This window comes from Panthera onca, chromosome C1 (genome assembly GCF_046562875.1).
Source record: "Panthera onca isolate mPanOnc1 chromosome C1, mPanOnc1 haplotype 2, whole genome shotgun sequence".
NCBI classification, from domain to species: Eukaryota; Metazoa; Chordata; class Mammalia; order Carnivora; family Felidae; genus Panthera; species Panthera onca.
In genome coordinates, this window is record NC_138346.1 from 98,043,850 (window position 1) to 98,067,926 (window position 24,077).

Here is a 24,077-nt window from a genome sequence, read left to right on the forward strand (position 1 = left end):
ATCCAGAAGGAAGCCATAAAACTGGGTTCTACTATCTTTGTTTTTGTTCAGTCTAAACAATAGATCGAAACTGAGTGTTCACCATAGCACTAAATGTTTCAGGCAAGAATCATGAGTGAACCACAAAATTAGTGGGTGCAAGTATAATAGAAACATGGTATGTGCGTAGTCTCAAAGTATCTCCCTACAAGATGCTTACTAGTTGCAAAGAAAAAAGTTAGTAACTTGACACTGGAGCATCCTGGCAGGCACTACCTTAAAATTAGTCACTACTAATGGGACAACACCATGTGCCAGAATCTAATATGATTTACCGATCAGGACACTTCCAATATCACTTCCATGGCATTCTAATCAAAAATACACAACATAAATTTAACCATAAGGAAGTATCAGACAAACCAAGAGTGAGGAACATACCACAAAACAACTGGACAGTATCCTTTTCAAAGTGTTAAGGTTATAAAAGAAAAAAAAAAAAAAAAAAAGACTGAGGTACAGTTCTAGATTAAAGGAAACTAAGGAGACATGACAACTAAGTGCAACAAGTGATGCTGGACCAGAAAAAGAACATTCATGGGAAACATGGTGAAATATGAAAAGGATATACAAATTAACTAAATTATAATCAATGTTAATTCCTGATTTTTATAACTATACTGAAGCTATGTACACAGCGGAGAATCTGAGTGATGGCTATATGAGAATTCTATTAACTATTTTTTAATTTTTTTACATGATTTCCAAAAAAACGTTAAAAAAAAAAAAGGCCCCATTAGTGCCCACCCTCTGTGTGTGTGTGTGCACATGCACATACATGCACACAAGGACATAAACACTGATATGTACAAACTGTCTTGTATACTGTAACAGAAAGAATGCAGAGTCAAGTACTTACTTACCTATTGTATCTCTTCCAGCAGATTTTTCAGACCCTGACAAATTAACCAGCACAACACCTCCAATGCTGTGAGAGTAAGAGCATTACTAATAAGCAAAATAATACATTCCTTAAAAGGGCTAGTAATGAAGATAAAAATTATTTACAAGTAATCAAAACTATGCTCAAAACTGAGCAAAACTTAAACTGTCAAAGAACTTAGTGATTTAATTAATAATATTTAACAATAACAGGACAGTGTAAATGCTATACTTGTATTTAAATCATTTAATTCTTGCAAAATGTACAAATTACTTTATAATAAAGGTATTACTGTTGTTACCATTACCATTTTACACATGAGAAAACTCACACACAAACATATGAAGTAACTTGACCAAAATCACACAGATAGGACTGAATCTATCGGTAGCCTGCTTCTAGGTAAGTATTCTTACCTCCTATGCTACCTACTGCTTTTGGTTAAGAAGTAACTAACTTTTCAGCCTCTTCCAAACTTGTTTTTGAAGATATGCATACAGTATACCCATACAAACCTAACGGTAGCACAAATGCTGCCTATTGGTAAAACCTAAATTAACAATAAAACCATACTTAAATATTTGAACAATTAAATTAATTATAAATTGACAAAAAATTCAACCGAATTAAACTTCATTTACTTCCCCAATACAAATATATTGTATTCCCCTAACACAAGAATAGGTTTAGCTAAAACATTAGCTAATCATGAATGCAATATAATAAACTTCTAGTGGGCATAACATCTAAATAATAAATTAGTTGGGTCAACCGGCCTACCCCTGAAAACTACCACGGTTATGGCTAAAAGAGAAAAACACACCGTAATAAGAGCTACCACGTATGTGACTACCAAGTACCTCAGTCCCTGTGATAATTGCTTTTTATATACACTGGCTCCAAACTTTCAAACGAGGCTAATACGATCATCATGTTCTCACCTAGGAAACTATCTCAGAGAGCTTAAGGAAACTGACAGGAAAAAAGAACAAAGCTCTGACTCAAACCCAGCTCTGACAGCTAAGAAACACTACTCTCTTCATTAAATCATTCAACTTTCTTCTCTGATTTCTGATTTTTTCTCATAAAGACAACAGCTTTATCAAACCAATACATCTTTGTTGAGTACTGTCAGTAAGCAAAGCCCTACGCTACACTGCAGGCGGCACAAATAAGCAGCAAACAAGGCTCTGGCCTTTAAAGGTTTATAACCCATAGAAAAGACAAGACAAACATACACAAAGTTACATAAAAGATTTAAATACAGCTATTGACAATACTGATGTTACACACTAATTCAAAACTGCCAGATGGTTTATACAGAAAACAACTGAAAGATCATGTGAGGATGAAATAATCAGAGAAGACTGCACGTTTGATTATTAGAAGTAGGAGATATAAAACCCAAAACCAAAACAGAAAGAGGAACTTGTTTTAGGAGAAGGAAACAGGAACTTAGGAGGTGATAAGGATTAAGGTGCCACATTAAGTTAAATGTAAACATCAGTACAATACACAGTAGTATACTGTCTGTCCTCACTTGAATGGGAACCAAAGCTGCTTTGGGGTCCCTCCCTCCAGTTACTCTCCCCAGGACCATTTAGAAAACTAAAGAAGGACCTGATCCAAGGCTGCATAGCATGATATCCACATAAACCCTTCTTTCATCCTCATCTTGCTTTGCCATAGTATAATATAAACTATCCTATGTCACTAACAGAAAAATTTTAAACATTATATTTTTAAGCAGAATTAACTAGCTATTATGTTACATTCTTACCTTAAAATTACAGCTAGTAGTTTAGAAAGAGTAAATCTATCTCCACTGTTACTTGGAAACACTGCAGCAAGAATTAAGGTAAAAAGTCCTGCAGGGAAAAAAGATACATCAGCTTTAATACTGTGGAAAGCAGCCTTTAAACTAAATCATGTTTATTTCAACAATACAGATTAAGTATAACCCTACTTATTTTAAACTAATAAGAGTTAAATTGAGCATTCAGAGTAACATTATGACCTCATCATAATCAAGCATGTGTGCTCAAGTTATTTTTACAGCTTCAAAAATACTTTTTCTCTCCCAGATTTGGAAGGTGATTCAATTTTTAAAATAAAACATCTTTCATTGGGTAAATTATGGTTCTGAAAAAAGCAATTACATTTAGCCAAAGGGTCCAGAAAAAGATCTTCAGAAAGAATATGTGAAAGGAATGACAACTACAATACAAAAAAAACAGCCCATCAAACTTTAATATGTTGTTATATAAAAAATGCCATAACATAGTCGAAGGAATGTAAACAGTACAAGGCCACAGCATAAAACTACAAACATTTATGTAGTTACAACACACTAATGTGCATTATTAGAATGAATGTAATTTGTAATAAGATAAAAATGTGTGTATATGTACATACACATATAACAGAAAAAGGTTTCAAGTTATAATGTAAATTTTGAAGACAAATTTCTTACCAGAGGTTGAGGACAAGATATTAACTATAGCAACCTGTGTGTCCGAAAGTGCTTCTTGATATGACAAATTTGCCAGAAACCACTAAAGACAAAGAAAACAAAGTGAACCCAATTGAATGACATGCTTACATCTGTCACAGTTTATAGGACCCTCCTTTTTTTTTCTCCCCCTAAATATTTTATCATAAGAGCCTTTAAAAATTGCTTTCTATTGAAAAATCACAAGCTCAAAAAAGAGGGCATTTACAATTAGATCTAAGATCGTTGCTATTCAACTTCCCTTAAGAAATTAACAATAGCTCATTAAAATTAGTATTCAAGTTTTTTTTTTTAATGAGGGTAAAACTGAGTATCAACTTTAAAATTTGCTTTATCCAAACACTTCTAGCATTCTATTAAAGTTTATCTAAATCAAATTTGAATTTGGGGAAATTCTCCAATATTAAAATATGTACAGATAAATACAGCATGATGAGAAATCTACTCAACGAGATGATGCCTATGGGGATGGATCAAGGTAGCTACCAACTAGGTAGACTGATAGATAAAAAGACATTCATTTTGGAAATCTAAAAAAGTCCAATAAAAAAATGTGAATTTGCTAGCTAATTATGATTATTTCTCTGATACTCAGTTTGGAGACACAATACAAAGAGTTCTCATAACTGGATATAATTTAAGGAAGTTTTCCAGTTTGAGGATTTTTTTTTCTTCTCTTAGGCTCATCCAGGCTAGGAGATTCTTATATCCTCAATACTGTGCCTAATTTAAGGAATAAGAAGTAAGACTTCTTTTTATGAAGCCTGATGTGTGTGTTGGGGGCAGGTGTTCCAAAATTCATTTATTTTCACTCCTATTAGATATCCTAATGCCTATTATCACAACTCATCCATTTTTCTGTTAATGGATATTTTTTGACTATTTCAAGCAATGATACTATGAACATTCTAGTGCATGCCTCCGGGTACATATGTGCATGAGTGTCACTAATATATATACTAAGAAGCAGACTGCTGGATCAAAGTCAATTAACTCCTCTCTGTTTTTGGCATCACTGTTACTTAGACATTCATATTCCACTGAAGAACGAATGTCCTCTTAAGAAAGGTACATCTCTTGATCTCTCTCAGAACTTTTAGTTACGTGAGTACTATAATTATTAGCATACACATTTCAGCGAAGCAACAAAGGCATATCTTAGACCACTGCTAGAAGGCAGCAGATAGCTGAGTCTAGTAGATTCATGTAGTCTACACTGTACTCAAAGTGAAAGCCAGATTAAAACTATAGCAAAGTGATTCTGACACCATCTGTAGTTCTCTGACTCCCTAGATAATTTCACTTGACTTTCTAAACGAGAAAATGAGGTAGCAATTGCTAAGATGAACAGTATCAAACATATATGGCAATAAAAGCCACAATCTGCTTGTGGTTCAATGCTAGAAAAGTAAGATTCTACTCTTAATTATCTTTTGGAGATCTGTCTGCAAGAACCTTGATAAAACTTACAGGGTGATCATTAGCTTTCTGGACCCACTTTCCTTACCACTTTAACACATAAATACTCATTTTCCAAACAATCTCACTGTCTCTGCTAATACAAGATACAGAAATAAAAACAGATCACTTAGGTAGCAGCCATTCAAAACTCCTAAGAATTCATCATGAGTTATACATAAACTCTTCCTAGAAAGACCTTCCTATTCTTCACCTCTCCCCATTCTCTGGCTTTCAAACCCAACGCACTCTTATCACAAAAGAAGATTCATCTCAATTACCCTCCAATAAAAATTAACCTTACAGTGTTTCACTTTATTATTCCAGAGTTGAGGACAACCACTTACTAATAATCTATCACAAATAAGTCATATATTTCATTATTTCATGAGTGATAAGTTATTTTAAAATTATCATAAAAGGTACTCTAGATAAGTACTATATGACCCAAATTATATCCTACAGAGAAAAATCAAAAGACCACAAGTCCTCATGAGACAAAAGACATTCAAGGTGGACTGGCAAATACAGTAATCACTAACTCCTTCTGTCCTGCACTGTACATTAGCCACTAGCCACATGTAGCTACTGAGGAACTGAAAAGTAGCTAGCCTGAACTGAAATGTTTTGCAACTAAAACTGAAAAACTGAAGTTGAAAAGAAATAGAAACTTAAATAAAAATAGAAATTTAAATGAAATTGAAATGCTTAGAAGATTTTAGTACAGAAAAAGAATATAAACTATCTCAATTCTTACACTGATAACATGTTAAAATATTTTATACATGGTGCATTAAATAAAAATATAGTATTAAAATTAACTTTACTTGTTTCTCTTAACTTGATTTCTCTTTAAAAAATTTTTAAAATATCATTTAAAAAATTTGGGGGGTGCCTGGGTGGCTCAGTCAGTTAAGCATCCAACTTCAGCTCACGTCATGATCTCAGGGTTTGTAGGTTCAAGCCCCACATTGGGCTCTGTGCTAACAGGTGACAGCCTGGAGCCTGCTTCGGATTCTGTGTCTCCCTCTCTCTCTGCCCCTCCCCAGCTCATGCTTTGTCTGTCTGTCTCTCTCTTTCTCTCTCTCAAAAATAAATAAACATTTTAAATTTTTTTTTAATTTTTTTCTAATTGTAGAAAATTCAAAAATACATAGGACAACCACATTTCAGGCTCGTATTATATTTGTATTGAATAGCACTGCTCTAAACCTTATCAAAGCTTATCACTCTCTTAAATAAGGTTTCCAAAAAGCTTTATTATTCTTTCTATAGAAGTGTCTTTATTAAATACTAACATAGCTTTCTAGGCTTGTAACTTATTTAGGTTTTGTTTTATTTTATTTTATTTTATTTTATTTTATTTTAATTTTATTTTAAAGACTACCAAAAGTGGAAACCACCCAAATGCAGATCAACGGATAAATAAACAAAACATGGTATATCCATACAATGAAATAGTATTCATCCTTTAAAAGGAAGAATGTTCTGGGGTACCTGGGTGGCTCAGTCAGTTAAGCATCCAACTCTTGATTTCGGCTCAGGTGATGATTTCATGGTTCCTGAGTTCAAACTCTGCCTTGGGCTCCACACTGACAGTGTGGAGGCCTGCTTGGGATCCTCTCTCTGCCCTTCTCTCTCTGCCCTTCCCCCAGGCGTGTGTGCATTCTCTCTCTCTCTCTCTCTCAAAACAAATAAACTTAAAAAAAAATTAAAAGGAAGAAAGTTCTGACACATGCTATGAGGATGAACCTTGAAGACTTTATGCTGAGGTAAGCCAGTCATAAAAGGAAAAACAGTATATGATTCCATTCATACAAGGTACTTAAGAGTGGTCAAATTCATAGTGACAGAAAGTAGAATGGTGGTTGTCAGAGGCTGGGGAAGATAATAAAGGGGACTTATTTAATGGACATAGAATTTCAGTTTTACACAATGAAAAATGTTCTGTTGATAGATGGTGGTGGTTGTACAACGATGTGAACATACTTAATGCCACTAAAGCTATATACACTTAAAAATGGTTAAAATGAAAAAAAAAAAAAGGTTAAAATAGCAAATGTATAGCACATATATTTCATCACCATTTTTAAAAGGCTTTTTATATGCACATATCTATCTGTATATAAACCTGCTACATGGAATAGTACCTATGTAATGTATTTAATCTATGTAATACATTCTCTCAGAGTCGTGAGTTGGAAAATTGCTTTATCCAAAGAAGGGAAATACAGTATTTCTTTTTAATAGGCAATAAGTTGTGTAATTCATGAGGTTTTCCTATTTGCCTTTCCTTTTACCAATTTGCCTAGGGATAAACTGTGTGCTCATTTGAAGTAGCTTTCTTCCTTTAAATTGAAGTTCCTGATATAATCATCCTATTCCACAACTAGCTCCCCCCACAAACAGACACACACACACACACACACACACACACACACACACACACACACACACTACCCATTTAATCTGGCTCTTATCTTTCCCTCTTTTTTTTTAAAGTTTATATATTTATTCTGAGAGAGACCATGAGCAAGGGAGGGGCAGAGAGACAGAGAGAGAGAATCCCAAGCAGGCTCCATGATGTCAGCACAGAGCCCAGTGTGAGGCCCAGTCTCATGAAGTGTGAGATAGTGACCTGAGGCAAAATCAAGAGTTGGACATTTAACCAACTGAGCCACTCAGGTTTAACTTTTACTATATAGACACTTTTATTATTCTCCACCTCAAGTCTCATTTGAAAATTAGGTAACATATAATTAATAAATCTTACTCTTGCCTTACATTCTTTTAAAATAAGCAAACATTTGGAAATCCATATTAACAGCATAATCCAAATGTATGAGCTTTTTAGTATATATGTAATTATCATCACTCACAAAGATTTTCTGATTTGCACTGCTGAATATATTAATCAAAGTAACACTCAATTAGATGTTATCCAGGAAGAGGATAGAAAAAAGTGGGCTACGCGATGAGGCAAAACTGGGAAGTAAAAAAATCTTATAATCAGGCTAATGATATTGACATTAGCATGCATTATCTAGTGTTTAAAAAAGTTCAATATAAACTTAAATCTTATAGGCTCATACTAAAGAACCTTGGATTAGGCTGCTTCCAATGACATACACAGCAAAGAGCAATGAAATTCATTATTAAATTCTAAACTCCAGAGTTTTCACTAACTCAGACAAGTAATCCCAGCTTATTCAAAAAGAGTATTTGCTACAAGATTGTTCTATCATGAAATCTTAAGCACATTTTTCAGTTTCTATATTAATATAATAAAGAAGCTATCAACAATACTACAAAAAATTCTGTAGAAATGTTTACTATGAGTAGTTGCTAAAATATATGACCACATTTACATGAATTTATTATACAACCACCAAACCACTTTTTTGACAAAATCAATGCATACAGTAAACTCTTATCTGGGTATTTATTAGCCCTTGTATACATCATAGTATAAAATAACTATTAATTATTCTGACCCTGAAGCAATGTCAAATTCCAAATATATACAGAAGTAGCTATAATGTTATAGTAATTACCGAATTCTCTGAGGTATGGCAAGCAATTATTGACTCTGATACTCAAATTCCCCAATGATGCCAGATAGCTGAGTTTAAAGTCACGATTAAGCAAACTAACAGTATTACACTTAAATAGCACTCTGTTGGTATGTACACTGTCTTAAAATTCAAGTTCTAAACATATAATAAAGAGAAGACCTACCACAAAGCAAAAAAAAAAGCTAATTTTTGCTACTTGAGTTGCAGTAAGTTTCCCTACAGTTTTGAGTAAGGATTCTTGTTCTTTCACAGTAGGATGTGACATGCGAGACAGCTTGGCTTCCAATGCATGGCTTGATGGAAGCTGTCGAATCTCCATGATATTACTGAACCTTACACGAGACTTTTTGGGAGCTTAAAAGGAAAAGTATAATACAAAATCATTAAATGTCTCCCCTCACATCCAACAAAACCCATAAATTTTAATTAACTGATAAATGTGTATTCTTTAATCCATATATGATCAGACTTGGACAGCAAAGAAAACCAGTTATATTATTACCTGGAGCAGCTCTACTCAAAGAATTAACAGGAAGACGGTTTTCATCTATAAAAATGTTTTAAAGGCTTTAAAATGAGACCAAATATTCAAACAAGGGTTCTGCAATTATGTACATATATTGCCTGGCCAGGATTATAGTATGGTTATTATTTTAGCATTTATTGTATAACTTTTCTTGGATTTTTCCTCATAGATACCCAATTTACGAGAACTATTTTCCTGGTCAAGCATGCGGAACACTCCTCTAGAGGTTCACTCTTTGCAAGAGAGTATTATGGATAAACACTGTCTTACACTGAAGCTGACATTTTTTGCACCATTCACAGATACAAGAAACTCTTATAATTTGCTATTAGGGGTGTTTAGTGGCATGGCTGAAGAGGACACTGTCCATTTGAAAATATATATATAACAAAACCATACAGATTTCTGATATTTTTAAATTATTTCTAGTTGAATTAATAAAACCTTCTAGACAAAACTTCTGGAAGACTACAGGCCAAGCCAACACCACATGGAAAAGAAGAAATGCCAGGTGATCCTAGTCAACCCACAAAATCACTAAGTTTGGGGATGGTTTAAATGAAACTAAAATTTCTTCCCATTTCTAAGTTATAAAATTCTAAATTTTGCTTACTTTTTTCAGTATCAATGTTTGTGTTCTCAGGTTTTTCACTTGGAATATCATGAAATTTCACAGGAACATACAAAGGTTCACTCTAGAATGCAAGAAAAACAGGAACAAATATAAACAGCAAATATAATAGTTGATATATTGTCTAAAATTTAAGATGAGAGTATATAGTCATATATACCGCTCAAAACACAGCTGTTCACCACCATATTTACAGAGAATTTTCCAAAGTATATTGGAACAGCATTGGTACATTACGATATTTAGCCTTTAAATGTTATAAAAACAGACCCCTTTCTCAAGCTAACAGATTATCTCCTATTCCTTTTCATGTATTCTTTTAACAAATACATGCTAAATTTCTACTATGTCAGAAACCGTTATAGATCACGGGGCTATAAAAGTGAAAGAAGACAAAGTCTCTGTCATCAATGATCATGTAGGTTAAAGGGGAAGGCAGACAATAAAGAGATAATCAAGTATATAATGTGTAAATATCATATATTTCCCATTAGTCCTCATAACAACCTCATAAAATGGTATTTAAAAAAACTTGGCGCACCTGGGTGGCTCAGGTGGTTGAGCATCTGATTCTTGATTTCAGCTCAGGGCATAATCTCACAGTTGTGGGATCAAACCCAGAGTTGGGCTCCAGGCTGAGCCTGCTCAGGATTCTTTCTCTCTAGCTCTCTCTGCCTCTCCCCACCCCACTCACTCCTCTCACTCACAAAATAAATAAATAAACATTAAAAAAATACTTTTATAGAAGCCGAGATATAAAATAATCAAGTGGTAGACAACAGAACTACCAGGTTTATCTAACCATGCATTAAAGGTCTATGTTTTTAAATGGTTCTGAATTCTTCTGTTTTTACAAATGTTCTTTAAATGATCTATATTTAAGGCACAATTCTTTAACTAGGCTGTTTCTTAAATTAACAGAAAATGTTTTAATTTAATTTCCCTTTAGCTCTTGGCATAGAACTCTGCCAATGAAAAATATTCAGTAAATGAAGAGGCAACAGGGTCTTAAAAAAGACATAGTCTCTTCATTCACTAAACTTTTCATTACAGCATTTGGTCTAGAAAATGTTGACATATCCATCTCACAGATAACAGCAAAAATCAGTAGAAGAGTAGTTATAAGAATAGTCTGCCACCTCAACTCTTTCTTCTACGCTGATAGAGGCAACTGATATTAACCTTGCTGATTTTAAAGATCCCAGACAAAAGAAATGACATTTTCTCTAAGCTTCATAAATTCTTTAGAGCATCTGGTAGCCTATCCTGCATACAACTACAGTTCAAAAAGGCAAACAATAATAAAGTCACCACACTAGTACTTTATAAACTGGTGTTAAACTTTAGAGTAACATTAAAATTTTTATAAGATAGAATGCCACATTTGGACCAATACATTTTACAGAAGGGCCTTAACAATGATCTACAAAAACCCAGATTTCTACATACTTTCTCTCCAACTAGATTATAAATGCTTAAAATAAGTGAATATGTTAATTACTTTACTGGTTCACTTATTATCTCTTTCCCCCTCCCAAAACACACACTCTCACACACTAGAACATAAGCTATATCTCTAGAGCCTAGAACAAGTGCTTAACAAATATTAAGTGCTCTTAAAATTTGTATAAAAATTTGTGGAATAAATAATCTGCTTATATATTGTCAGTGTCCAGCAAATATATTTGTTTCTAAGTGATAATAATAATAATGAACACAAAGTGACAAAGTTAGCAAGAAACAAAGGACAAAGGACTGTCCCTTAGTATTTTCACTCCATAACCAATATACTCTTCCCCTCTCTCTTTAGAAGGTGGAATTGCTTACTTCTAGGTCCCAGGAAACAAAGTACTAAGTTATAATTCTTATGGAAGGCACCCAGTTTTAAGATATATCTATATCTTAATATAGTGGTGCTATAAAGCTATTTCAGTCCTTCCTGTCACGGCTCAATTCCACCCATTCCACTTCTGATGAGAAAAAAAGCACTTACCAAAGAACTATTCATAGTTGTATCTGTTGTGCAAGCAGCAAAGTACCCTTCAGCATCTTCAAACTACAGATAATGGGACATAAAATATGATTAAACTCATGTTATAAAGTAAGGCTGCTGTCATTCACAGCTCAAAGGAACAGAATCAAGAATCCAGAGTAGACCTTTAAGAGTATAATTATTAATAAAAATAGCAGCTAATGCCAAGTATTCAATCATCAAGGTAGGTATTATCAATTTCATTTTACTGATGAAGAAACTGAAGCTGAGAGATTTCATCTAAGTGACAGAGCCAGGATTAAAATTCAAGTCAGTCTAAATACAAAACTTACAACCTTTTCACAATACTATTATAACATTTCAGATTGGCAGGGAAAGGACAAGTGGGTTAGTGAAAAAGACAAAAAACATCTTAGTGTTACACTGATAACAGTATTAACACCAAGAACGCCCTAAATGGATCTCAGGGCCTGGACTGCACTTGGGAGAACTCTGGGCTACTGCTGCAGAAGCATACTTTTATTCATACCCACAGCTACCCTATTATCTCTGCTTAAAGTCTGAAGAAGTTAAATAACTTGCTCAAGGTCAGCAATAAGCAAATGACAGAACAAGATTCAAACACCAAAGCCCAGGCTCTTAAAAGAATTCTTATAAGTCAATAAGAAGGAGTCAATGTAGAAAAATAAACAAGGTATAGACAACTCAAAAAGAATTCTATTACACAACAAATAAAAGAAAAAGCTACCAAAAGCAGGCAGATTAAACAAAGTATAACTGTTCACCTGTCAAATTAATAAATGTTGGGGTTTGGTAAGGATTCAATCGCATGCATTGCTAACAGTGATATGAAATATAGACAGTAATTTAGTAGTAAGAAGCAAAAGCCTGAAAAATGGCATTAGTTTTTTATCCAGCAATTAGGCTTTGCAAAATTTATCCTAAGTAAATAACTACAGATGTGTATAAAAAATATTCCTATTTATTTACATCAAAAGAGAAAGTGAAAACAACCTAATTATCAAGGAACAGTTAAATAAAATAGAAAAGATAATAAGAAACGTTTATTTATTGGCCTGGAAAAGTATTTATGATATATTGTTACATGAAAGGCAAAATCAGGTTAGACAATGATATTAAACTTATTTCTACTATAATTTTAAATATATGCACATAAATACACAGCTCTAGAAAGTATCAAATATATATAGTGCTGTTAGAATGGTGAGATTATGGACAGACTATTCTTGTTCTTCTTATTACCATAATTTGTCTTCAACAATAAACATTCATCACTACTATAAAAAAAAACATTAAAAAATGTTCTAGGAATACTACATTATTGCTCATGATATACCACTAAGAACAGAAAGCCAGTTGTAAAACAGGACATAATGGTACAATTCCAATTTATAAAATATAAAATGAAAATACATGAAAAAGAATGGCAGGATATATGCCAAAATACTCTGGGGTTATTCTGTGAATGTTGGAATTACTTATTTTCTTCTTTTTGTCCCTCCGTATTTTCTAAATTTTCAATAATGTGCATGTATTATATACACATAACATATTCCTACATGTAATACTACAATGTATACACATTTCTATAATGTACATTACCTTTGCAAAGTAAAAAATAGAACGTGTTCATTAGAAAAGACAATAAATAATACTAGTCTAATGCACAAAAAATAACACACACCAAAAAAATAAAAGAGAAAGAAAGTATTTGGAAAGAGTGGGGAATGGGAGTTAGTTATTATTTAATGGATAGAGTTTCTGTTCGGGATAATGAAGAAGTTCTGGAGATGGATAGTGGTGATGGCTGCACAGCAAAGAGAATATATTTAATGCCACCGAGCATTTAAAATGTTCATTATATGACACTATACATTTATTTTTATTTTTTAATTTATTTTTGGGGGAGAGAGAGAGAGAGAGAGAATGAGGGGAGGGGCAGAGAGAGAGCAGGAACAGAGGATCTGAAGCAGACTCCGTGCTGACAGCAATGAGCCTGATGCAGGGCTCGAATCCACAAACTGAGATCATGACCTAAGCCAAAGTGGGACGTTCAACCAGCTGAGCCACCAAAGTGTCTCTATGCCACTATACATTTAAAAATGGTTAAAATTGTAAATTTTATGCCATCTATATCTAACTACAATAAAAAAGGGGGGGGAGAAAAGGGGCTAAAATGGTAAATCTGATGTTATGCATATTCTATCACAATTTTAAAAGAAGAGAAAAGGAAAGATGGGAAAAAGAAGAGAATGTAAGAGGCAGTTTAATATTCTTCACTCTCAAAAATTCAGTGTCTACTTCTACAAGGAAGATACATCACTATATAAACTGCTATTTCTCTCAACTCTATGAATCAGCACATTATGTGCTGATTATCAATGAAAGAATATAATTTGGTTAGCCAAACATCTGAAACATGGTCTAAATATGCTATTCTCATTTCAATAAATAAAACCTTGAATTACTTCATTTCTACAATCAACTTTACCACTAATTAGATGCTATTCAACCAGTGTGCAAATGACCAAAGACTCCAGATATTCTTCTTACTCCTCACTTTCATCTTCATCTCCACATTAATTGCTTTGGGCCAGCTCAATAATTTTTAACAACTCAAAGGATGTTATGAGGTAACAGCAAGAAAGTGATTATGCACCTTTGATTTCTCATAAGATATTTTGATACCAGGTTGATTAGAAGAAGAATTTAAAATTTTGGACAAAAGTCGGTTTCTCTTATGTTATCTTCATTCATTTTAACAACTTGAAATTTGACAGTCCTTTGAGACACTACTAACTTTACACTTTGAAAAAATAAATCCCCTCTCCAACAAGCACTTAAAATTTAAAACTTACAAAAGCAGCATGCTTTCCTCGAAATCCTCTTGTACACTGTTGTCTCCATGGCTTCCAAATAATAAAGCCCAAAAGGTATAGAACAAACATAGATGTTTTTGCAAAGGTGCTGAAGAACGGCTTGTTGTACTGAGTAAAAACATACTGTAGAGGAAAAATTTACAGAAACTATGAAATGACTTTAAACCTTATTACTTATCTCTAATAAAATAAGCCTATTACATGATTTTTAACTCTAGAAGTTCAAGTGAAACAGAAAATCAAAAAGGATTATGAAAATATTTTATACCCATTTCTAAATATTGTATTTGCTTGTATACAAAGAATATTCCCAAACAAAACAGCAACAACTTCCAAAAAAAATGTTCTGTTCAACATTCATCAAAAACCTACTATGCAAGAAAGAATACTTGTGCTAAAGGCTAAGGAAAAATAAGACAGCCTTTCTTTTCATATATTTATGAAAAGAACAGCATAATGTGTTAAGTACCACAATAGGGGTATACAGGTACCATGGAATTACCAAAGGGAGACAGACCATTTTGAGGATTATGGAAGTTTCCTAAGAGAAGCTATTCTTGAGCTGAGTGTGGGGGACTGAATAATAGCCCAGAGGAAACAGCATAAAGGAAGGTAATAAAGCAGAACAGTGTATGAATAAAATTGCATGAAGTTTAATATTGTTAGGAAATTATATAAAACCTGTCACCTTCATTTAACTTAGAACTCATGATTTTCTTGTTTCCTAAAAAAATATTCCTAGTTATGTATACTGAAAGGCCTGGAAAAAATGACCCAGGAGGAGTAAGCACCTATAGAATCCTGATGGTAATCTGTATTATCTTGCACTAAAAGAAACCATGGGTTCTTAAAGAAATGACCAAATCCAAGTATGGAGCAGGAAAAGTACCAGATGAGCCTGGGGCATCTTGCACCAGAAAACAAATAGGATGTTAAAGATTAATAGGATCATACTGAAAGGACAGTAGAGTCAATTTGAAGGGGCCCCCACTGGTCAAAGATAGGACAGTTTAAGCATAAAACGGAGTAACTACAACTGTCTGAAACACAGTAAATATACAAAAATCCATGAATGTATAATGATACTCTATGGTTACTAATGGAAGTTGCTAAGCAACATTACTCTAAAATGAACAAAAGAAAAGAATCAAGATTTATTCAACCCTTCCTATATGAACCATGTTTCAGGATAACCACATAGTAGTTACAGAAAGCTCTCCGTAAAGAATTCCAGCTAAGAAATGCAGAAGTAATGACCCTTAGAAAAATCATCATTTTACAACCCCTAAATGAAATAGTCCATCAAGAGAATAATCATATGGATAACTGACTACTACCTAAAGGTTGGTAAGAAATTTTATAGTGCCAAAGTTGGCATCACCCAAAGTAAGACTTGCAGCCATTTGTGACTCATGTGTTATCATGGGAAGTACCCAGTTCCACCAAGGTATTTTTCCCAAAAAACTGAACCTGAATCAAATCAAGACTTAACCTAAGTACCATTTTACAGGAAGTAAGAGAAAAGGAGGAGCAAGTTAAATGACACCTCAAGGAAACAATCAGCAAAATTTGGAATGTGTGTTATGAAGTGAATATGTATGTCTTCCCCAAGTTCATATGTTAAAATCCTAACCCCTAAATGTGACGGTATTTGGAGGTGAGGCTTTTGGAGATAACTAAGGACAGAACCCTCATGGATGGAATTAGTGCCTTATAAAGACACCACAGAATGCTGCCCTTTCTGCCTTGAGAGGACACAGTGAGAACACTGCCACCTAAGGTCCAGGAAGCATATCCTCACCAGACACTGCATCTGCCAGTGCCTTGATCTTGAGCTCTCCAGGCCACAGATGTGAGAAATAAATGTTTGTTGTCTGAGTCACCCAGGCTAATGGCAGTCTTGTTGTGATACCCAGAATGTGATATATCCTATAGGAAAAATGATCCAGCTTTTCCGACAAATTTATAGCATGATTTTTAAAAAAGGCAGGGGTGGGAGAGTACAGTTAAGGAACAAAAGTGAATTAAAAGCAATTTGAATATGGATCAGGAACCAGATGATTTTAAGAAATTATAATTTTGTTAGATATGTTAATGGCAGAGTGATCATATTTTTAAAAATTAGGACCTTTCAGTTTGAGGTGAATATGAAAAAATTTATAGGTGAAAGGATAAGTGGCTAGAATGTGCTTTAAAATAGTCCAGGAAAACATGTCTGGGAGGTTGATAAGAGAAGACTGGCAAAATTTGATAGTTGTTAGGTATATGAAGATCCATTATACCATTCTCTCTACTTTGTAGATGTTAGAAAGTTTTTATAATACAAAGATTGATTTTCTTGTTGAAATACACAATATATCTCAAAAGTTTAATGAGCATATTTGGCTGAAAAATTAGACACATCATATATGCTCTTGGATAACAAAATTATAAAATGTTCTCTTATCAATAGATTGGAATTGCTTAAATTATAATTTGATCAGGTCCTCTTCTGTCCTAAATTTTATTACCAGATAAATAAAAATAAAACCATTTATTTAAAACTAAAATAAATTTTTAAAGATAGGCTTATTTCCCTGTCAACATTAAAGAGATTTCTTTGTGGTTAAACTACAGAATGTTAATCTAAAAAAAAAAAAAAAGTTATAGAAGAGTGAAAAATAAATGGCTGTTGTATTCCAGAGCCTACTTCCAAAACAGCTAAAAATTTATTTATTCATTGGCTACAATGTCAATATCAATTATTTACTTAGCTATGATGTGAGATGACCAGCAGTATCAAACTGCTTTTTTTCACATTTAAGTTCATTTTATAAATGCTAGTTTCCTTTTGTATATTAGCCTTAAGACTGCAACATGTAAGTTGAAAAGTAATTTCTGAAAGTGAAGCTTCTTTATAAAAAGCATGTCTTTTTATAGAGATTAACTAAACAAATAAAAATAACTACATATATAATTAGAAAGAAAAACTACTTTGTGCACTCAAAATAACACATTACTATCACGAGTACTCTGATAAAGGCAAAATAAAATTTAACTGAATGCGCTGTGTACCATGTATTTTACAATGTTTGAATCGGCAAATGTGTAACTGCATGCACTCATGCATATGCACAATAATGAAAACTCTGATCACTTTCACTCATTTGTCCAAAAGCATTCTTACTATCCACTAAATGGTGACAAATGGTTTTGCATCCTAGATACTTGTTCCACTAGAAAATAGTATTTATAAAGAACAGCAAAAACCCTGAATTTACAAGAAAACAGCAGACACATACTCAAATATTAAGAAAACATGCACATACTCTTTTTTTTTTTAAATAACTCTTCTAGAAGACAGATGAAAACTCTAAGATACAAAAAAGAGTATCTTTTGTTTCAACTTGAATTGACACGAATTCACTTATCAAAGAATATAAGTAATTCAACGTTCAAAATACTGTTTCTTTAAAAAAATATATTTTTATGTTTATTTTATTTTTGAAGGAGAGAGAGACAGAGCATGAGCAGGGCAGGGGCAGAGAAAGAGGGTGACCCCGAATCTGAAGCAGGCTCCAGGCTCCAAAATGTCAGCACAGAGCCGGAAGCGGGGCTGGAACTCCCAAACCGTGAGATCATGACCCGAGACGAAGTTGGATGCTTAAAGGACTGAGCCACCCAGGCGCCCCCAAAATACTGCTTGAAGTAAGCTCGAGAGATAGAAATGATTAGAGAGATACTGCAGATTGACAGCAGCATTACTAGAATGCAACATCATTCCTACACAAGAATTACATACCGAAGTAAGTTCTGAGGATGCGACCCATATCACATCAACAAGTAGGAGAATAACAATCCCAAGAGCCATTCTCCTGCGCTGAGTGAAACCACTGCTCTGGGAATTCATCCGGTTCATGATAAATACGCACACCATCTGCAGTCTGTTTTGTAGAAAATACAGATCCCATTAGAGAAGGTTTCGAAAAATAACCATAGAAAATGAGAAATTCGCGTAAGAGAAACATAAACATCACTGGTTAGCTAAGGTTCAGTTTGAAGGTCACACGGTAAATTAAAAGTTGGATTTACCTTACTTTGAAGGCCTTTCTGAGATCTTCAACAGCAATGCCTGAAAACTTGGCAGATCTGAGTCTAAAAGGAGGTAAAGAACTCAGCGCACCTAAAAACAACCATAAAATGATGATTACGAAAACATCAACGACTCAAAATAAGGTTCATCACATCTTTTTTACTCTTAAAATTCAAAATGAACAAATGAAAAGAAAAATACCTAAGTGTGTTAAATACAATTGACACTATTCTCTAGCCTCTAATGGTATTCACTGTATATTTCAAATTATATTCAGAAACGTACACAGTACAGAAAAAAAAAAAAAAAAAAAGGCCAGTATTCAACAAACGGCAGTATTTAACAATAGTTAACGACTGGTAAATAGCTCCTCCAAGTTTCGTAAATACACAACTCCATTCGCCTCTCCCTACAGAGGAATCCACCACAGGGGGCAATGTCTAGACTCGCGCCTGTTTCTGAGCGTCTTCTCGGTCCCCTGTCTCTGGGCAGGGGAGTTTGATTATTTGAGAGGAAGTGATTTGTTTTGAGTCTTGAGGGCACGTTTCCAAACGCCTCACGTGGTAGAAGGGGAGGATACTCTACGCTCCCGCACCCACCCCTGCCTGTCACCGCATCTAGTTTCTTTAGATCCAAAGAGAAATTCACGAGACGAGTGAGGAAACAGCTGTTAAAGGGAATCCTCTTCCTTTGAGGGAAAAAAAAAAACAAAAGTTAAGCCGGTGACGCCTCCTCAGGGAGTGAGAAAAAGCCCGGAGGCGGCGCTCGAGCAGCTCCCACTAGTGCCTGAGTCCTCACCAGGCTCACACGCCCCTGTCAGCCTTCCCCTCACGCCGCCCCTCGGAGACCAGTACCATTTCGGCCAGGGCGCTCCGACCGCCACCAACAGCTGGGGGTGGGGCCGTTCGTGGACACTCGGTGCCGGTTTGGGCGCAGGTTGATTTCGCGGCCCTCCCCTGCCTGCCTACCTGGCCTTCCTGCCCCGCGATGGTGTCGTGGCGGCACCATGAGCGGCCTCGGCCCGGACCCGCCGCCGCCCAGCGCCGCGGCCTCGGACTCACAGAGCTGTCGCGGCGCCTGACATTGCGCTGCGCTGGAGGCCCAGCACCTGAAGCCGCGGTGTCCCTCGGGGCGAGGCTGCGGACGCCGCCCAGCCCCACTCGGCCCAGAAGGGCGGGAGTGGGCGAGGGGAAGGGACCGCGCAGGCAGCGATGGCCGCGGAGGCCCGAAGCTGGACCCCGGCCACGCCCCCAGCCGGCCAAGCCTGCCCCGGCGCCCCGCCCCCCCAGCCCGATGGCTGCGGCGCTGAGGTTACGTCACGGCGGCGCGACGGCCCACCGCGCGTGGGCGCGTCTCCAAGGTGACTTGGCTGCTTGGAGCGGAGTACTACAGGCTGCAAGGGCGCGGAGCTCGAAGACCGGTCCGTGACGCTGGGGAGGAGCGCAGATAGAAGAAGTAAAGCAGGGTGTGGTGGAAGAAGAGGGAAGCGGGCGTGGGTGGCTGGGGCAGAATAAAGGACGAGGGAGGTGGCCGAGGCTCCACATGGCCCCGCCCTAGAACCAAAGCTAGCAGCTCCGTTTCCTAGAGTTGGAGAGGACCTAAAAGCAAAGTTGCTTGGCAGAACTTTTGCTTTCTGGAACCTTTTGTGTGTAAAACTAGATCCCAGTTCTCGGAGGTAGAAGCTGTGTCCCTAGGGGAAAGCTACTTCACCTCCTTGGCTCTCAGTTTTCTCATATGATGAGAAAATGATGGCACCTGCCTCATCTGTTTATGTATATCTGCACACTTGTGTGTATACACACACACACACACACACACACACACACACACATACATACATATGGAAGCCAGGATTACATTAGTTTACAAATGTGAAGGGCTTAGATCAATTCATGGCTCATGGAACTCCACAAATGTAAATAGTAAGCTGTATAGATTTTTTTCTTAACTATCTTTTGACTATCCCATAAAAAATGCTTGACCAACGTCCTAATTTGTATTTAGAAAAGAAAAACAAGACTAAAGGGTTCTGTAATTTAACTGGAGTTATCCACCACCAGTGCGTTTTTAACATCTTCAAGTGCAATAGTAAGAAATAGGAAGAATTTAACTTTCTTGCCGTAGTGACAATATACTACATTTTTTAATTCTTTTAAATCTTTTGTTTCACTGAAATTACATATTCAGATGACTAATGAAACAATATCAATGGACATTTTTTGTGTTGCTCAACCAGTTTCTAATAAATGATCAGTATCAAGCACCTCTAATGAATTATTCAGAAACCTGTCATTGAGAGTTGGAAAAATCTTAACCATGTTCTTAAAATTACTACTTAGGGGAAATGTGGTTGCATATAGTAAGTAATATAATCAGCATCCTTTTTATTCTTTAACATTCTTTAGGGTGTCAAGCTCATTATATGCTACATTTATAATATACAGACCGAAAAAATAATATAAATACCTCTGAGTATCTAAGGATCATGAAAACTTCTAATTCTTAATCTGACCACAATTTGTTTGCTAATCTTGAGGATGATTCTACTCTCAATTTGGCCTCAGTTCTCCATCTGTAAACATAGGGAGGCAGTTGGCTTTTCCTTAATTAAATAATGCAAATGATAGTACTTTGTAAATGTATGTAAATGCAGGTTACCATTATTACCACCTGTTTCCACAGCATCTGCTAAAGGACAATGCTGTGATACTCTTGTGATAGTGAAGATAAGGTTAATTCCAGACCAGCTGTCTTCAAGCAGTCTCCAACCCTAGGTTAATCGTCCATTAATGTATTTTCCCAGTTCCCTCTGAAGGAGATTCCACTGTATTGCTCTGTGACAACAGATTCTAGTGTGATTTCTGTGCTGTGATACCATCTTAATTTCAGGCATTGCTTTCTTTGGACCCCAAGTATATATCTTGGATAATATATACTCAAGGATAAGTCCTCAGTAACTTCAAAATCTCACACCAAATACCAACTGTCTACATTTTCATATATAAGTTCCACAAGAGCAAGGATTTTTGTCAATATCATTCTCCATATATCCTATCATCTAGAACAATACCTAGGACAGAGTTGGCAGTAATATTTGTTGAATGAACTTGAACTTCCTGCAGTCTCTTGACCTTTATACCTAATTTTCCCAAGTCTACATTTCTGTCAGTTGGTACCACCTTTATTCTAGTCTCACAGGACTAAATGGTTAACTTATTAATTTCCTTTTTTACTCTTCAAAGTTGATCACTCTTCACTGAGATCTCACAAAAGTAGACCCTTAAAATTCATCAGGTATTAAGCCTGACACCTTCAAAAAAACCCACCAGAAATGTAGAGTGTAGTTTCTCCCGCAAAATACATATGTCACAATATGAGTACGAAAACAAAGTTGTGTATGTACAGAGCAGCCACTAGCTAACTCTCCTGTGCACCAGCCTCAAAGACTACAATTCAATTCAAGCTCTAGTAAAATTATACATGACTAGGAGTTACTGATCAAATCCTGGCCATTTTGGGCCAGCTGTCGCAGAGACTGTGGTTGGCTTTCTGGACTGACTACTGCAATGGTTGTGGGTCAGAGTTCTATTTTTATATATGCTCTGGTCTTTGTCCCTTTGTATTTTCAATCTCACGAAAGTCTATGTATCATTCTATTCTCTGAAGTAGCTACCAGCATGCTGGGCATATAGCTCAATAAATATTTGATTTTATTTGCTTCCAAGACATAGTTTAATGGATTGAGGTTTGCAATTAAACAAATTGTGGTATAGAAAAGACTGCTTTTGAATGTGTCACTTACTGAATTTTATGGGGTAAATCATATGCTTCAGGGAAAGTCATAAACTTGGGAGGTTCTGAGGTATCTCAGGTACTGGGGTTTATTGAATACAACCAAGTCTTAGATTTTAAAGGGTTTAAAGGCAGGTTAGATGAGCAAAATATCAACACAAATTTGACTAAAAGTTCCAAATGTACATAGAATAGGCATGCCAAGTCAGTGCTTGATTGATGATCATTCATTGCCATGTCTTTGAGGGCATGGACTAGAGTTCTGAAGGCATGATCACTTCAAACATCTAAGTAGAGAAGGCTTTAGGAACAGGTAGAATCTGAGCTTCATTTTAGTGATGTGTAGGATTTAATGAGGGAACAGGGAGAAGAATGATATTTTTTTTTCCTAAGAGAGTAAAAGTCTGAGTGTAAGGGAGGAAAAATTATTTTTCCTTTTATCCTCCTAGGTTCTCCTGCTAAGACGGTATAAAATTAGACTGATAAAAGACAGACTGATCAAATAAAAATAGTTTATTAACATGTACAATACTCATCATTCAGGAGAAACCTCAATGAAGAGTAACTCAAAGGGGTGGTTAGAACTCGGGCTAGTATAGGCTCTTAACAAAACAATAATTTGTAGAGAAATAACAAAACAACAGAGAAAGAGTTTTATTAAACTTTCAAGAGCACTAAACCAATGGAAGGTAAATATACGAGAGAAACTAACAGAATAAAATTTGTGTTGGTTCATTTTGACACTGACCTTCCACCTTCTTCATGGCCATGAAACTTCCTATTAATGACAGTCCTCATTTTTCACAAATTTCTCCTTTTAGTCAGATAAGGGAAGCCTTGGGAAGACTTCTTTCTACATCTATTGATTCTCTTTTGTCTCCAGCTCAAAATAATCCTTATGCCAAAGTAGTATATTTTGGGGTGGCATATTCTGGTCCCCTACGTGACCAACAGTAAAAGGTGTGTCCAGAGGCAAGTTATAAAACTGGGCAGAGCACAGCATGTATGTAGAGAAACAGTGGGAAATGAGACAGATCAGATGAGTTCTGATGTTGCAGCATGCTCTGGAAACTAGGTTAGAGAGTTTGGACTTTTATTTTATATATGATGGAAACTAAGAATTTTAAATAAGAGAGAAACACTTTTAGTAAATCAGAAATTACTGACTACTCACTTGACACTTACCAGTGTGGTAGTACTGTGGGGACATTGCATACAATGAGGAGCCTGCCTTCAAGAAATTCATGTTATAGGCAAAACTGACTATGTTATTAGGGCAAGTATTTGCTAAGCTAGGAAATACTGAATCTAAATGTGCTTCTCTAGTATCCCTTTAGCACTCTATGCTAGCCACCAGATTGATGCTCATTTTGAAAAGGGTCTTACTTGAATATTACTTCCTTTTGTATCTTCCCGTTGAAAACATAATCGGCAAGGTACTAGACAAGAAACTAAAGGCCATCTAATTAATCGCGAGGAACTTAAAATGGCATTGCCCATGCCCACCCTGTGCCTTCAACCAGCTGACCAGGCCCCGGCCAGCTGAGTGGCCCATGCCAGCCGGCTAGAGCATGGTAATGAGTTCTCTGAGAGCCATATCCACTTACCAATGTGATCTTGACCTCAGCTTCTAACTTATTCTCGTATCCCCCATCTTTGGCTTGTGCTCTGTTCCTGATACTTGATACCTGATAGC

The 24,077-nt window shown here is 35.7% G+C and overlaps 1 protein-coding gene across 1 annotated transcript in view; it reads right to left on the minus strand.

The window, feature by feature from the left end:
* The window catches only part of SLC35F5 (solute carrier family 35 member F5), a 36,657-nt gene extending 16,808 nt beyond the window's left edge, over window positions 1-19,849 (minus strand). The window contains exons 1-10 of the mRNA XM_060622503.3: window positions 19,558-19,849; window positions 18,589-18,679; window positions 18,299-18,440; window positions 14,497-14,640; window positions 11,618-11,680; window positions 9,607-9,688; window positions 8,631-8,821; window positions 3,396-3,477; window positions 2,703-2,790; window positions 903-967 (exon numbers count right to left, since the gene is read on the minus strand). Of these exons, the coding sequence (XP_060478486.1) occupies window positions 903-967; window positions 2,703-2,790; window positions 3,396-3,477; window positions 8,631-8,821; window positions 9,607-9,688; window positions 11,618-11,680; window positions 14,497-14,640; window positions 18,299-18,440; window positions 18,589-18,679; window positions 19,558-19,597 (988 nt within the window). The 5' untranslated portion in view covers window positions 19,598-19,849. The remainder of the gene's footprint in view (window positions 1-902; window positions 968-2,702; window positions 2,791-3,395; window positions 3,478-8,630; window positions 8,822-9,606; window positions 9,689-11,617; window positions 11,681-14,496; window positions 14,641-18,298; window positions 18,441-18,588; window positions 18,680-19,557) is intronic.
* Between the last annotated feature and the right edge of the window lie 4,228 nt (window positions 19,850-24,077).